Genomic DNA, 16,273 nt, shown 5'->3' with positions numbered 1-16,273 from the left:
TCGAATGGGGTGTTTTAATTAACCTAAACACCCAATTTTCACTCTTGCAGTTCCTTGGAGTTTTCCAAGTATGCATGCAAAACACTTCAGGCTGCGACGTTTCATGGTTTTAGAATTATGGAGGAGACGCACTGACACACACACACACACACACACACACACACACACACACACACACACACACACACACACACACACACACACACACACACACACACACACACACACACACACACACACACTTATTAGTGTAGATTAAGCCTTGCCCTGTGACTTTGGTCAATGGTGTCTTGTATCCCTTGGGAGACAAAGTTCTTCTTCACCTGACAGTGGGTTCCAAGACAACCACCTGCAACATCAAATATGGTAGTCTTGAAGGCACTCCACCCCTCTTCAGGATCTCCCGAAACACCCAGACCCGCCAGGTCTCCACTCAACTTGTTCACAAACTCCTCAGCTACCCTTTTGTCCCTGAGCTTGCCAACATCCAGCCTCGGCTGGGATGGTTCGATTCTATTGGATTTGAGACACAGCTTCGGAGTTACTACAACAAGCTTGCGGTTGGTATTGATAACTGAGCACTCCGGTAGACCCTGCAATTCTGGAGCATCATCCAGTGACCATCAAGGAGCACATGGTCAATCTCCTTTGCCGCACACCATCCTTGGAATACCAAGTCCAGCAGTGAGTCTGTGGGTGCTGAAACCATGAACCAGCAACCTGGAGTCCACGACATCTTGCAAAGTCGAGGTGTTCTGGTTCATGATTCCAGACCCATGGGGAGCAACACATATCTCATAAACATCCCTGTCAGTGCCAGTCGATGCATTGAAATCCCCCAAGACACGAAGAGTATCTCACCGGGGGCACTGATCAACCACAGACTCGAGCATGGCATAGAATGTGTCCTTCACGGTGAGATCACTCGCCTAAGTCAGAGCATATACAGAGACCAGGGAAATGACAATATACATAGTTCAGTCTCATATTACTCTCGTTGACCGGCGGTACCTCAATTATCATGGAAGTCAGCTTGTTGGACAAAGGTACAGCAACTCCTTGGGCATGATAACTATCAGAGCAACCAGACCAGTAGTAGGTGTAACCACCCACCATCTCACCAATATCCGGTCTCCAAACCTCAAAGTTCTGCAATACTGATGTCCAAATGCAGGAGCTCAGGTGACAGCAGAGACAGGTGATCATTCTTTCTTAGAATGAAGACATTCCAGGCACCCACCCGAAGGGACCACCTCAAGTTAACCTGAGGAGACCGACGTCTGGTGGCCAACACCTCAGCACCACCCTGACACACCACCACAACCTGACCCAGAAAGGTTTCCCTGTGTTTTTCCTTCTATTATCAAAGAATGGGGATCCTGAAAATTTTGCCCCAATCCCATTATCCAGTGAGCTACCCTACGAAGGGCAGCTGCACAGGAGGCATTAACATAGAGTGGGGTTTTCTGTGTTTTATTTGTGTTTTTTTTGTGTATATTGTGGAATGAAGTGTTTTACGGTGGCCGGAGTGCAAATCCTGCCACCAACCTTCACGAAAGAAATAACCCAACTGCAGGAGGACATCTGCAGACACAGTTGGGCACCAGATATTGATGGCCGTTGGCTCACAAGGAGCTCCTATCCCCTTTGACAAGTTTTGTTTTTGATCCTGTTGGGTGCCCATGTCCGTACACCCTCCTCACCTGGATACCTGGTAGGGGAGACCATTTAGTCACCAACAACCCAACCATGACATAGGTTAGTCGAGGTCTGCATGGTACCTGTAGCAAGGTACAGATCTGATCTGGCCTGGCCTGACCTGACAAGGGGAGCTTCTGCATATTGTCATGTTCCTGCTTATCGATTAAGACCGATGCTGGACGGATGGACTGAACTGGCTTTTCCTGCCTTGGACATGTCAATTAATGGCAGCCTTGCACGCATGGAAATCGCAAAAAGCACACAAGACTTAATTATTTCAAAAACAACTGGTTTATTTCCCGAACAAATAACAGGGGATGGTGAATGTGATGTGGAGATGACAACGACGGGTTGAGGTGGTGAAGAAAGGCGGAACACGGAATCGATAAATATATAATTATGTACAAATATAAATTATTGGTGCAATCTTAACTCCCCTTCTCCTTTATTTGCTTCCAACAAACTCTACTGAGAGACGACTCCCTCCCTGCTTTTGGTGCAATCCCTCCTCTACTTCTCCTCTTGCTTCGCACCCAAACAATTATCCTGGCTCTTGCGAGCTCTCCTGAGAGGTCCCAAAACTCTGGCCTCTCTGGGCAAGGAAAACTGCACCCCTCAGGAAAGACAAACTCCACCCCTCCAGAGACAATCCATGGCTCCGCCCCTTGCGCTCTTCGCTTTGGCCTCACCTTGGTGCCTCATCTGGTGGGACACACAAGAGGTTATACATACGATTCCTTACCTTAAACCCCAACTATTTATAACAATGCACCACCCTCCGTATGGTGCACATTTAAAGAGACAATCCTTAAGCTAACGTTTCCCTACTTAATCACATCGAGATGGGCTCACTACTTGTACATGAACCATATTACTCCATACATTTACATCTGTTCTAAGGCAATATGTACCTTCCTTACAAATGTAATAATATATTGTTGTGGGCTGGGGGTCGGTGGCGAGGAGCGACCGCTAGGTGGAGCAGTGGAGCCGTCTCCCACTGAACACCCGGAATTTCAGGTCGTAACCTTCAGACAACTCTGAAGGTCACGAGTCTCTTAAGGACTGTGCTCGCCAATTCTCTGACGGCGTGGGGTAGGGTTACCAGCCAAATTTCAACATACCTAAGTACCCACATTGTCAAATTACCGGGGAAGTCACACCCTCAACGGACTCTGTTGAACCGGGTCACTCTTTTGACCTCGGTCTAGTGTAACCGAGTGGAATTACCAAAGTCCGTCGGTCTAAACGACAACTTACAGCCCAATCGGCTTACTGGTTCTCAAGCACGAACCGTGTTGGATCAATAATAGAAAGCACAACAACGAGCTGGTACATTGAACAATTGGGGGTTTATTTATAATGGGGCAGGGGAGCACAAAAAGAGCAGAGTTAAACCGACGATCAGAAATGCAATTTACAATGAACACAGGCACTTAACAGTTTCTACTTGCATGACGGGCACCACCGACACACACACACACACACCCAAAAGGAATGGGGCTGGTTGGGCACCTTTCCGCCTCGTGCGGTCTGGTCGAGACTAGCGGGTTCGGGGGGGGGGGGAAGCAAACCCACACCTTTGTCGCCGCACCAAGCACCAGGGACCGCGCTCTCCAACCAGCCACGCACCAACGAACCAAGACCAAGAAGAAGACCAGAGACAACAATGACCCAGGACCAGACGAACCAGCCAGCACCAAGACCCACGACCCCCAAGACCAGCGCTCCGGAGCCTGGCGTTCATTTTATTTCTTTTCTTGTGCCTCATTGGCCGGGGTGAGAAAATCGCCCTCTGTGGAAATCTCAACTTTCATTGGGCAGGGTGTCGTGGGAAAGTCGCCCTCTGCGGCAATCTCAACCCTCATTGGCCAGGGTGTCGTGGGAAAGTCGCCCTCTGTGGCAATCTCAACACTCATTGGCCAGGGTGTCGTGGGAAAGTCGCCCTCTGTGGCAATCTCAACCCTCATTGGCCAGGGTGTCGTGGGAAAGTCGCCCTCTGTGGCAATCTCAACCCTCATTGGCCGGGGTGTCTTGGGAAAGTCGCCCTCTGTGGCAATCTCAACCCTCATTGGCCAGGGTGTCGTGGGAAAGTCGCCCTCTGTGGCAATCTCAACACTCATTGGCCAGGGTGTCGTGGGAAAGTCGCCCTCTGTGGCAATCTCAACCCTCATTGGCCAGGGTGTCGTGGGAAAGTCGCCCTCTGTGGCAATCTCAACCCTCATTGGCCAGGGTGTCGTGGGAAAGTCGCCCTCTGTGGCAATCTCAACACTCATTGGCCAGGGTGTCATGGGAAAGTCGCCCTCTACGGCAATCTCAACCCTCATTGGCCAGGGTGTCATGGGAAAGTCGCCCTCTGTGGCAATCTCAACACTCATTGGCCAGGGTGTCGTGGGAAAGTCGCCCTCTGCGGCAATCTCAACCCTCATTGGCCAGGGTGTCATGGGAAAGTCGCCCTCTGTGGCAATCTCAACCCTCATTGGCCAGGGTGTCGTGGGAAAGTCGCCCTCTGTGGCAATCTCAACCCTCATTGGCCGGGGTGTCTTGGGAAAGTCGCCCTCTGTGGCAATCTCAACCCTCATTGGCCAGGGTGTCGTGGGAAAGTCGCCCTCTGTGGCAATCTCAACCCTCATTGGCCAGGGTGTCGTGGGAAAGTCGCCCTCTGTGGCAATCTCAACCCTCATTGGCCAGGGTGTCATGGGAAAGTCGCCCTCTGTGGCAATCTCAACACTCATTGGCCAGGGTGTCGTGGGAAAGTCGCCCTCTGCGGCAATCTCAACCCTCATTGGCCAGGGTGTCATGGGAAAGTCGCCCTCTGTGGCAATCTCAACCCTCATTGGCCAGGGTGTCATGGGAAAGTCGCCCTCTGTGGCAATCTCAACCCTCATTGGCCGGGGTGTCTTGGGAAAGTCGCCCTCTGTGGCAATCTCAACCCTCATTGGCCAGGGTGTCGTGGGAAAGTCGTCCTCTGTGGCAATCTCAACCCTCATTGGACAGGGTGTCGTGGGAAAGTCGTCCTCTGGCAATCTCAACCCTCATTGGCCAGGGTGTCGTGGGAAAGTCGCCCTCTGTGGCAATCTCAACCCTCATTGGCCGGGGTGTCTTGGGAAAGTCGCCCTCTGTGGCAATCTCAACCCTCATTGGCCAGGGTGTCGTGGGAAAGTCGCCCTCTGTGGCAATCTCAACCCTCATTGGCCAGGGTGTCGTGGGAAAGTCGCCCTCTGTGGCAATCTCAACCCTCATTGGCCGGGGTGTCTTGGGAAAGTCGCCCTCTGTGGCAATCTCAACCCTCATTGGCCAGGGTGTCGTGGGAAAGTCGCCCTCTGTGGCAATCTCAACACTCATTGGCCAGGGTGTCGTGGGAAAGTCGCCCTCTGTGGCAATCTCAACCCTCATTGGCCGGGGTGTCTTGGGAAAGTCGCCCTCTGTGGCAATCTCAACCCTCATTGGCCAGGGTGTCGTGGGAAAGTCGTCCTCTGTGGCAATCTCAACCCTCATTGGCCGGGGTGTCGTGGGAAAGTCGCCCTCTGTGGCAATCTCAACCCTCATTGGCTAGGGTGTCGTGGGAAAGTCGCCCTCTGTGGCAATCTCAACCCTCATTGGCCAGGGTGTCATGGGAAAGTCGCCCTCTGTGGCAATCTCAACACTCATTGGCCAGGGTGTCGTGGGAAAGTCGCCCTCTGCGGCAATCTCAACCCTCATTGGCCGGGGTGTCGTGTGAAAGTCGCCCTCTGTGGCAATCTCAACCCTCATTGGCCGGGGTGTCGTGTGAAAGTCGCCCTCTGTGGCAATCTCAACCCTCATTGGCCGGGGTGTCGTGGGAAAGTCGCCCTCTGTGGCAATCTCAACCCTCATTGGCCGGGGTGTCGTGGGAAAGTCGCGCTCTGTGGCAATCTCAACCCTCATTGGCCAGGGTGTCGTGGGAAAGTCGCGCTCTGTGGCAATCTCAACCCTCATTGGCCGGGGTGTCGTGGGAAAGTCGCCCTCTGTGGCAATCTCAACCCTCATTGGCCGGGGTGTCTTGGGAAAGTCGCCCTCTGTGGCAATCTCAACCCTCATTGGCCGGGGTGTCGTGGGAAAGTCGCCCTCTGTGGCAATCTCAACACTCATTGGCCAGGGTGTCGTGGGAAAGTCGCCCTCTGTGGCAATCTCAACCCTCATTGGCCAGGGTGTCGTGGGAAAGTCGCCCTCTGTGGCAATCTCAACCCTCATTGGCCAGGGTGTCGTGGGAAAGTCGCCCTCTGTGGCAATCTCAACCCTCATTGGCCGGGGTGTCTTGGGAAAGTCGCCCTCTGTGGCAATCTCAACCCTCATTGGCCAGGGTGTCGTGGGAAAGTCGCCCTCTGTGGCAATCTCAACACTCATTGGCCAGGGTGTCGTGGGAAAGTCGCCCTCTGTGGCAATCTCAACCCTCATTGGCCAGGGTGTCGTGGGAAAGTCGCCCTCTGTGGCAATCTCAACCCTCATTGGCCAGGGTGTCGTGGGAAAGTCGCCCTCTGTGGCAATCTCAACCCTCATTGGCCAGGGTGTCGTGGGAAAGTCGCCCTCTGTGGCAATCTCAACCCTCATTGGCCGGGGTGTCTTGGGAAAGTCGCCCTCTGTGGCAATCTCAACCCTCATTGGCCAGGGTGTCGTGGGAAAGTCGCCCTCTGTGGCAATCTCAACCCTCATTGGCCGGGGTGTCTTGGGAAAGTCGCCCTCTGTGGCAATCTCAACCCTCATTGGCCAGGGTGTCGTGGGAAAGTCGCCCTCTGTGGCAATCTCAACCCTCATTGGACAGGGTGTCGTGGGAAAGTCGTCCTCTGGCAATCTCAACCCTCATTGGACAGGGTGTCGTGGGAAAGTCGCCCTCTGTGGCAATCTCAACCCTCATTGGCCGGGGTGTCTTGGGAAAGTCGCCCTCTGTGGCAATCTCAACCCTCATTGGCCAGGGTGTCGTGGGAAAGTCATCCTCTGTGGCAATCTCAACCCTCATTGGACAGGGTGTCGTGGGAAAGTCGTCCTCTGGCAATCTCAACCCTCATTGGACAGGGTGTCTTGGGAAAGTCGCCCTCTGTGGCAATCTCAACCCTCATTGGCCAGGGTGTCGTGGGAAAGTCATCCTCTGTGGCAATCTCAACCCTCATTGGACAGGGTGTCGTGGGAAAGTCGTCCTCTGGCAATCTCAACCCTCATTGGACAGGGTGTCGTGGGAAAGTCGCCCTCTGTGCGTGATTGGACAAGGGGCACGCCCCTGCCTTCCTGGGCAGAGTCTCGATCTGAGGCGATGGAAATCTTCACCCACGTACGTGGCTGGACACGCGTGATTAATGGCGCGATGTGCGAAGTGAAGGAGTGATGGTTTCGGTTGGCTGGAGGCTCGATTTGTATTGCAAAAACCCTGACTAAAAAAGTAACTCGCAGCGCACACATGTAATTCCCATTAGACACAGGTAGGGGACACTAACTATAAACACATACTTATCGAGATAACTAAACTTGGGGACTGCTGTCTGTTTGTGTGTAAATGGCTTCCAAATATGCAACAATATTACATCAGAATATGGACATCAGGAGATGTTAGTCTACTTTTACATGAATGGCATTGTCATTGGTAAACAATAGGCAAATTAACACAGTTTATGGGATTTTAACCTGCAATTCAATTCATGAGCTGTGTGCTCTGAATGGACAAATGAAACAGGCCTTACATAGGCTCCAAAAGATGAGGAAGCTCAATGATGCAGCATCCTGTATCATTGAGGATATCGGTTAAATCTCATCATGGGCATAATTTTTCTTTTTTTTGTCTCAGGTGAAATAGTGAACGCTTTGGACCGACTGCACCTGAGTCAGAACACCTTAGTGTACTTTTCATCCGATCAGGGAGGACATCTTGAGGAAATGTCTCCTACAGGAGCGGTCTTTGGAGGGAATAATGGCATCTACAAGGGTGAGCTTTCACTTTCCACCACCTTTTGAACATGCTCACCGAGTCATAAAATGTCATATAGAAGCCATAAATGTTGTTGTTGTTTTTGCTGAGCACATGCTTTTCCAAAATGTGGAAGCCAAATTATTTCGATTTCATGCATGGCTGCAGCAATTTTTTTAAAATAATGTATATTTCATTCTCCGCAACCCTTCCTTCTATTACTGTGCAGCTTTCTTCATGCTGTGATGATGCAAACCTGAAGCTCACCCTTTTGGGATTTTAAATTGTTTCATCATAGCGTTGAAAGAAAGCTCTTCCAATAAGGCTCAGAAATCCTGCTTTTCTTACACTTTGTGTCTTGTGATCCTGTTTAGTCTTGAGATGCAAGTACAATATCCTGTCTGCATCCTTTTTCATTCTGACCCAAACTAGCATTTTTATAAATGCCCTCTAAATGTAGCAATCTTTCAATTTTTTTTTATTGTTAGAGGCTGAAATCTTCAGAAAAGAAACAATTGTCTTTTTGAATAGTAATGAGAATTGGCATTTAAATTCTGTGTCAAACAAATTATTTCCATGTGTCCAAAGAAAGGCTATTTTGTGACATTGGGGAAATATTCTAAGCGATTCATCTTTTAGGAGGAAAAGGGATGGGAGGATTTGAAGGTGGTATTCGAGTTCCTGCCATTCTCCGTTGGCCGGAGATGCTCCCAGCTTCTCGTAAGGTTGACTCTGCTACGAGTAACATGGATATCTTCTCCACCATCTTGACTTTAGCTGGGATTCCTTTGCCTCAGGACAGGTCAGACATATCACACTCATTTGATGCAATGTTGCTACACTATGATTGATTAATTTATTCGACGAAACACTTCAGGAGTATTCATGAGATCCTTCACCTTTATGGTGACATCGATGACACAGATGGTTATTTGGCTTGGTTCAGAAGTAGTGCAGCACTCAATGCAAATGGAATTTTCCTAAAGGTGGATTTATTCCACATAAATTGTATCATGCTGATGGGATGCTCACTAATGTGGCCCCGCCACGCCAAAGCGATGTGCTTCGTGAATGGCCAACTTAAAGCCATTTTGGAGGCGATTGCACACCTGAGTGGAGACGAGCGATTGTATTCTGAGTGTGAACTAACCCCATGCCGGTTATCAGGATTTTAACAGAATTTAGCTACCCAAAGGAGAAGGCAATATCACCGAAACAAGTTACACGCAGGATACGGTTTTATGGAGCTGACACGCACAATTGGCTTATTCAAGTGAAAGGACATGAGCATGGGACATAATTACAGACAGATCCAGCACACGAATACAGATGATGAATCCATCCATTGGGACCATACTCTGTGCAGAGCGTTGGTGCTGCCTAAGCAGTCTCCGTGGCTATTGGGCACAATCCTGGACGGGTCGCCACTCCGACACAGGATACCAGCAAGCTGGCACTCATTTTGCCAACCTCAGAAGGATGACAGACAGAGTCAACCCCACCTGGTATTAATTAAACAGCCAAGTGGGATTTGAATGCAGGTTCCTTGGATCCTAAGCCTACCACCCTAATTATTAAGCCAACACCAGAGATGATGATGAATGATGATGACTATAAATTAATAAATCCTAATAAAACAACAAAAAACAAACTCTAAGGGTCCAAATACACACTGACAAAATTTTTTTTCATAGTAAGAAAGCCTTTTCTTAAAAGAGGAAAAGTTTTCTTGAAACCAGAAAAACTATGAGAATTTTTTTTTGGTGCCTCATAAGATTTTATCAGGGTTTTATTGTTTCAAGAAAACTTCTTATTTGCAGAAAATAATTTCTTAGAAATTTTTTTTTTTGGCAGAGCATACATACTCTTCCAGTACATGCACTCATACACAACAAACCAGGCAAGGATTGTTTAAGTGCTTAAATGTCCACGAGGGAACATTTAGAGAGCAAAGCAAGGTCAAACTATACAGAGCATGGCAGTACCAGAAGAGATCGTGGCCCAGAAAAATCATTGCCCACTAAAGAGGAAGAGCCCCATAGCATCAGAGGTTCCCAGCAAAAGAGCGAGACGGCCAAAGAGCATCCCCCTGGCAAAAGAGAAGGGAGCTAAAAGAGAGGGAAATGGTCTCCTGCCTCCTTCCCGCTCCCAATTTTGTCCCTCACATGATGCAGCACAGTCTGCAACATGTCAGCTTCCCACCGCTGTCCCAATCAGGCAACGGCCCACGACTCCAATCGAGCTGCACTTCTCTTGCCAGCGGTACTCCTTGCCACAAGGCCGACCACTTGCACACTGTGTTGCTGCAGCAGTGGGAGGGCCCTCTGGTGAGGCCCGCCCCAGGTAACAACATTGCTGGCACTGGTGGTGATGACATGTTCTTGGGGCTGCACCGTCAGATGGAAGGGGAGGAAAAGGAGTCAACTTTACCCTTTAACCTCATGCGAAGTTATTTTATTTGTCCTCTCGGGGATCCCTACCTTTCCTTGCCTGGTCTTTGCCAGTGCAAACAGGGAGGACAGATCATTAATCTTGATGACTTCTCTATAGCTCACAACACCGCCTCCCAACGGCATACAAAAACAGGACCATCTTAGCCTAAACATCAAATACTTCTTACCTTTTGAACTATCTTAAGTGAGCACAGAGTCTATGTATGCAAAGGCCTTAAACCCTGTACACCATACACATAACAATATCTTCTCATTTTGGTTTGTTCAGCTTAGCTGAATGGCCATGGTGACATGTACTGTACATTTATTTACAATCTGCTTAATTCTGTGATCTTGTTGCTTCTATTGAGCTCATATCAATGATCTTCACTTTGTCTATTTACCTTGTCTTTGGCATTCCATTTCATCTTTGATCACAAACGATCTAACAATGCCCTCTGTCATGTCTTTTTTGAGACCCTGTCTTCTTGCGACATGTTCAAATTAGTTCAATGTTCGTTTGCGACATGTTCAAATTAGTATCTTCGTTTCAGTGTCTCGACTGTTCCATTATCTTTTATAAAGCACATTCATTTGTTCTTTTGATCCATTTCACTCTCAGTAGCCTTCTGTAGCACCACAAATTAAAGCTCTCTATTCGTTTGAGGTCTCTTTCCCAAAGTAATACAGCATTTGAATTTTTTTTCTCAACAGAAAATTCAATTGAGATTTGTTTCCAACAATTACACGCTGATATAATCCCATCACTGCATTCAGAGGGTTAAATGTTGGACACGATTTGGGAGGTGGACTGTCTTGTGTGGATCTCCTGTCCCATGTGATCACTCATACTTTGAGTAAAGGCAGCCAGCATCCATGAGTTTGCATCGTAAATTTAAAAAAAAATTTCCGAAACATTCCTCTGACTTTTTAACAGGATTGTTTGATTTATTTGGCAAGATGCAAACTTGAAAAGGTAAAAGCTTATACATCGAGAAGTTCATTGAGATGGTGAGGGCCAAAAGGTTCTTTAATGTTTGTAATCTTAGGTGCAGCAACTATTGAGTACGTCAATGACTTCTAGGATTCATTAACAAGCACCGATAACAATCAACACCATGTAAACAGGTGCATAGCAGCACAGGTAATGCACACAGAAGCCATAATTTTCACAGGCAATTGTAGCATCAGCCAACAGTGGGACAATTGCTTACCGAACAGTGGGGTTTTTATTGGTCATGTGGATATTCTCAGTTTTATGGTTACTGCCACAGGGAGGGTTTGTTTCATTGTTGAAAATGATACAATAAATAAGTGAGATTTTTTTTTTACCCCTTTAATCACTGCCCTTCCATGAGCCTTAAATATATAAATAAATAATAACAAAAAAATAAAAATACACAGTATATATATACAGGGGGCTGCAAAAGTAGGTATACAGTAATGAAAAACAAAAGGTGCGAAAAACAAGACCTACTTTTGCAGCCCCCTGAAATATGTATCTTCTTCTTCTTCTTCTTCTTCTTTCGGCTGCTCCCTTTAGGGGTCGCCACAGCGGATCATCCGTATGATCCGCATAGTGATTTGGCACATGTTTTACACCGGATGCCCTTCCTGACACAACCCTGGTCACCTCTTACGACACAGGGATATGGTACACCTATTTTTTTAACTGGGGTATACACCGGCCCAGTACACTGGTACTCATTTCGCCGACCTCGGAAGGATGACAGGCTGAGTCAACCTCCTGGTGTATTAATTCAGTGGCCCAACGGGGCTTGAACTCAGGACCTTTTGGATCCCAAACCACTGCGCCAACACCAGGCTCATATATATATATATATATATATATATATATATATATATATATATATATATATATATATATATATATATATATATATATATATATATATATATATATATATATATATATATATATATATATATATATATATATATATATATATATATATATATATATATATATGAGCCTGGTGGTATATATATATATATATATATATATATATATATATATATATATATATATATATATATTGTTACGGCTGTGGAAATTCGCAGAGCACCATATAGGTTCTTAGATCAGTTATATTGATAAGTGTGTGTTCAGATAGATTTCCCTACCGATGTCGAAGGGATTTTTTCTTGTAACCGGGCTGTGAATCTTTGAGTTAGCCGTTTTTCTTTTACTATCATTATTTTGGACCAACCACCATTACTACCACCACAAAACGCCACCAACCACGATCACCACAACCACCTTCTCATTAACCGCCAACATCCCCACGGACAACGAATAGCTGCCTTCACAACGACCACTTTAACCACCACCGCCCAACCACACCACCCTCACGACCACCACAAACGCCAGCCACACCACCCTCACGGCCACCATAACGCCAACCACACCACCACCGCACTTCCACCTCAGCACGGTTGCGGGAAGCCTGACATTCATCGGGGGAGAACGGACAATGGCCTCACCCCTCTCCCCAACGACAAACACGTGTGGAAAAGACGAAAGCTATGAAGACATAAAAGAAAGGCCCCGATTCGGCGAGGAAAACGCCCTTCTTCTGGAAGCTTCGCGTGCGTGCTGGAAAGGGGGGGGGGCGAAGGGGGGGGCGAAGGGGGGGGCGAAAGGGAGGGGCGAGGCGCCATGGAAATAAAAGGGCGCGCTGAACGCAAGGTCGCTCTGTCGTCGATTCGGCTGCTGGAGGTTGTGAGGTGCTGAGGAGAGGTCGCCGCTGGAGGTTGTGGAGGTGTGTGGAAAGGAGAAAAAGGGTGTCTTGTCAGAGTTGTGGGCAGTGAGTGGAGCCGCGGTAGGGGCCTGGAGAGAGCGGAGCACAGCGGAGCCAAGGCGCGCGGCCCGCCGTACCGTGCCTTACCGTGGATCGCGGGAGAGGGGACGTCGAGGGTCGCACTAGCAAGTCACCACGAGGGTGAAGGTAGCCAGCCCGGTCTCTCAGAGCCTTTGCAGTCTACACAGCTCCGTGTTTATAAAGACCCCAAGGGGTCCAGTCTACCCCTCGTCTGTCCTGGGGTTTTTCCTTTGCTTCTTTTGCATGAACGTTGTGGCGCCATGTCCTTAAGTAGAACTGTCGATAAGTGACTGTACATAATAAACAGACGGTGGTAGCTCTTCGTCTTGCTCGCATCTTGCTCGCGTCTTGTCCCTACCCCCATTCATTGCATGATTGAATTGAAGTGTATTGTTTGCATGCATGACTGCATAGCCGCATCTTTGACCGTATATGTGCATGTTTGGTTGTGAAATAAATGTGCTTGTTTAAATGTCACCCGTTCATTGCATCCTTTTCCCTAATTGAACTGTCATATTACACTCGGAATATAGTTGGTTGTTAAATAGCTGATAAAGTAATCGGGTCCAACGGGGCTGCGCGATAATACCCCTCTCGGTTATCCCAAAAGGAAGCGAGCTGCTGAAGCGGCTCGTTTCCAAGCGGCCCCGTTGAGGTACAATCTCTCGGTAATCTACCCGCGCAATTAATTAGGTAAATCGAAGATTTGGCGATCGGACCCTGTCGCGCGGGTCGAGTACGGACAAGGTTGTGGTGTGGTTAAAAACACACCCGTGGGTGGTTTTCGGCATTGATCCGGAAAGCCGCGACTGGATTGTCCATTCGGTGGGCGAAGCGGCCGCTATTGGTGAAACGCGGTCGTTCGCATGCCAGCGGGCGGAAATCTGTAACGATATTTTTTATAATAACCATTCCTTTCACCCCGTGAAGCTGCCGAGGCGACTTCGTTTGGCGAAGGAGTACTGTCCTGAATGGGTCACTACTCCGACACAGGATACTCGAATGGTGTGTGCTCATTTTGCAGACCTCAGAAAGATGACAGGCTGAGTCAACCAACCTGGTGTTGTTTCAACAGAATGACAAAAACTCAAACTAAGGACCCTAAGATCTTAAGCCAGCCACCTTAACCATTAAGCCAACATCATGCTTCTTCCATGAGCCTTAACCTTTGTATATTGTTGAATTTTTTACTTCCTCCTCTCTGTACTTCCACGAGTGGCCTTGAACCTTGTACTAGTAATAGGTCTCCTTGACCATGTTGTTGAATGTCAGCGGAGACCCTCACCTGTTTTTTTTTTTTCCTCTGCCCTCACTTTTCCAACTTTTGCTTTTAAATTCATTTTCTCCACAACTAGATAAGCGATTGAAACAAAACTTTCAAAAATAGGAGCGCCATCCATGGATAATTTTTTTGAATAAAGTTACATGATGATTGGATTGAAAATGCGCCATCGTTCCAAAAAGTCTGTTTTCTGCAGGCATGCGTTGCAGGGTGTTTCACGTATCAGGAATAAAATAAACTGTGAATTGCTTTACTCTTTATGAATTGCTGAATAAAGAGTGAATTGTTTGAATCATCGTCTTCCATACTGCAAACTTCAGAAATGCTGCCATCTTCACAGTCACCAGTGGAAACTTGGCCTCATGTTTACTGTAAAGGGGATGCCTCCATTTCAGGTAAAGGATGAAGAACAATTGGTGTTTCAATAAAATCGAGAACAGCACTCAGAAGAGTGCATATCTGCACCAGGCTGAACAGTTTACGTTTTGTTTCCACTAATAGACTCGATCTGGATCCAGACCTGAACCAAATGTAATCGGCTCGTTCTCATCGCCCACTCAATTCAGCCACCAAGTTTTGTCATAATCCGCCCACAACGTTTTGAAATATTGTTGTGGGCCGGTGTTCGGTGGCGGTAAATGAACGCTGGGTGGAGCAGTAGAGCCGTCTCCCACCGAACACCCGGAATTTAGGTCGTGACTTCCAGACAACTCCGAAAGGTCACAGGTCACGTAAAGGACCGTGGTCGCCAATATTTCGGCGGCATGAGGTAGGGTCCACTTGTCTAATTCCAATTTACCAAAGTACTCACGCCGTCTAGCTACGGGGGAAACCGCACCCTCGGCCGACTCTGTCCGAACTGAGTCGCATATACCGACTCGGGTCTGGCGTACCGAGCGGGAGTTACCAGAGCCGTGCCGGTCCCAATGACAACTTACGGCACATGGCCTCACTATTTCTCAATAAGCACCGTGCTGGGTCAATGGAAGAAAGTGACAGACAACGAATTGGTACATTGAACAATTGGGGGTTTATTTATCAGGGGCAGGGGGGCACAAAGAGCAAAGTTATCCGAATAAAGTAATGTACAATGAACAAAAGCACTTCACAATTTCTACTTGCAGACAGGGCCCACGGGCACACACACACACACACACACACACACACACACACACACACACACACACACACACACACACACACACACACACACACACGAAATGGACCCCGTGGGGTCTTTTTTCGGTCCCTCAGCCCAGGAGGAATAGGCGAGCTGGGTACCAGGGCCTTGTCGGTATCTCTACGCCTCGTGTGGTCACATCGTACTTCAACCACCACAGTGGGACTCAAACCCGCAACCTTTGAATTGCTGCTTCCACTAGAAGTCCAATGCGCTATCCATTGCGCCATGGAGCCACTCGAAGGACCGCAAACAAAAAGCCACTACGACCAAGACCAAGCCAATCACCATGATGACTCCCGTACACTCGTCCTGACAACCACTCTACTCTTCTTGCCAGGTCCGAGGGATTTCTTCCCTCCCACTCGCCTCCTGATTGGACAAAGGGTTGTCGGGCGTCTCGGAGGTCCACCTCCCGATGAGGCTCCGTCGTAGTTCCCGGCACTCTCGCCTCCCATTGGCCGGCGTGCCTCGGCTCTGCTCGCCCTTCGCCCATTGGCTGGAGGAAACACTCCATGCCCTTCCTCGGAGCGGAGCCTCGATCTGAGGCGATGGAGGCTCCGCCCACGCCTTCAGCCAAAAACACATGGGCACTGGTGTCGATGGTGTGGAGAGGTGAGGAAGATTTAAAGATATAAAAAAAACTAGACTATAAAAGAAACGCGCAGCGCACACATGAAATTAACCCATTAGACATAAGGACGGGACCCTGACTATAAACACATACTTATCGAAATAACTGAACTGCGGGGGCTGCTGTCCGTTTGTGTGCAAATGGATTCCAGATTCGTGACGATATCATGCTGTAGAATGTACATCGTTTTGGCCCAATTTCTCACTGGTGAAGAATCACTGAAGAAAATTTTAAAATCCTATAGGCCATGGGCCAGATATGGCCACAGTGCACCCCCCCCGCCCACC

At 48.3% G+C, this 16,273-nt stretch overlaps 1 protein-coding gene across 10 annotated transcripts in view; it reads left to right on the top strand.

The window, feature by feature from the left end:
• Positions 1-16,273, top strand: part of LOC147022860 (steryl-sulfatase-like) — a 103,974-nt gene that overhangs the window by 69,104 nt on the left and 18,597 nt on the right. For all 10 annotated transcript variants that reach the window (XM_085887758.1, XM_085887761.1, XM_085887752.1 and 7 more), the window contains 2 exons: positions 7,496-7,633; positions 8,255-8,417. In XM_085887758.1, the coding sequence (XP_085743884.1) occupies positions 7,496-7,633; positions 8,255-8,417 (301 nt within the window). The remainder of the gene's footprint in view (positions 1-7,495; positions 7,634-8,254; positions 8,418-16,273) is intronic.

Source organism: Eptatretus burgeri, chromosome 7 (assembly GCF_056783735.1).
Source record: "Eptatretus burgeri isolate ZD-2024b chromosome 7, Ebu_testis_v1, whole genome shotgun sequence".
Classification (NCBI taxonomy): domain Eukaryota; kingdom Metazoa; phylum Chordata; class Myxini; order Myxiniformes; family Myxinidae; genus Eptatretus; species Eptatretus burgeri.
Note: the sequence above shows the minus strand (reverse complement) of the source record. Positions and strands in the feature narration are given on the sequence as shown.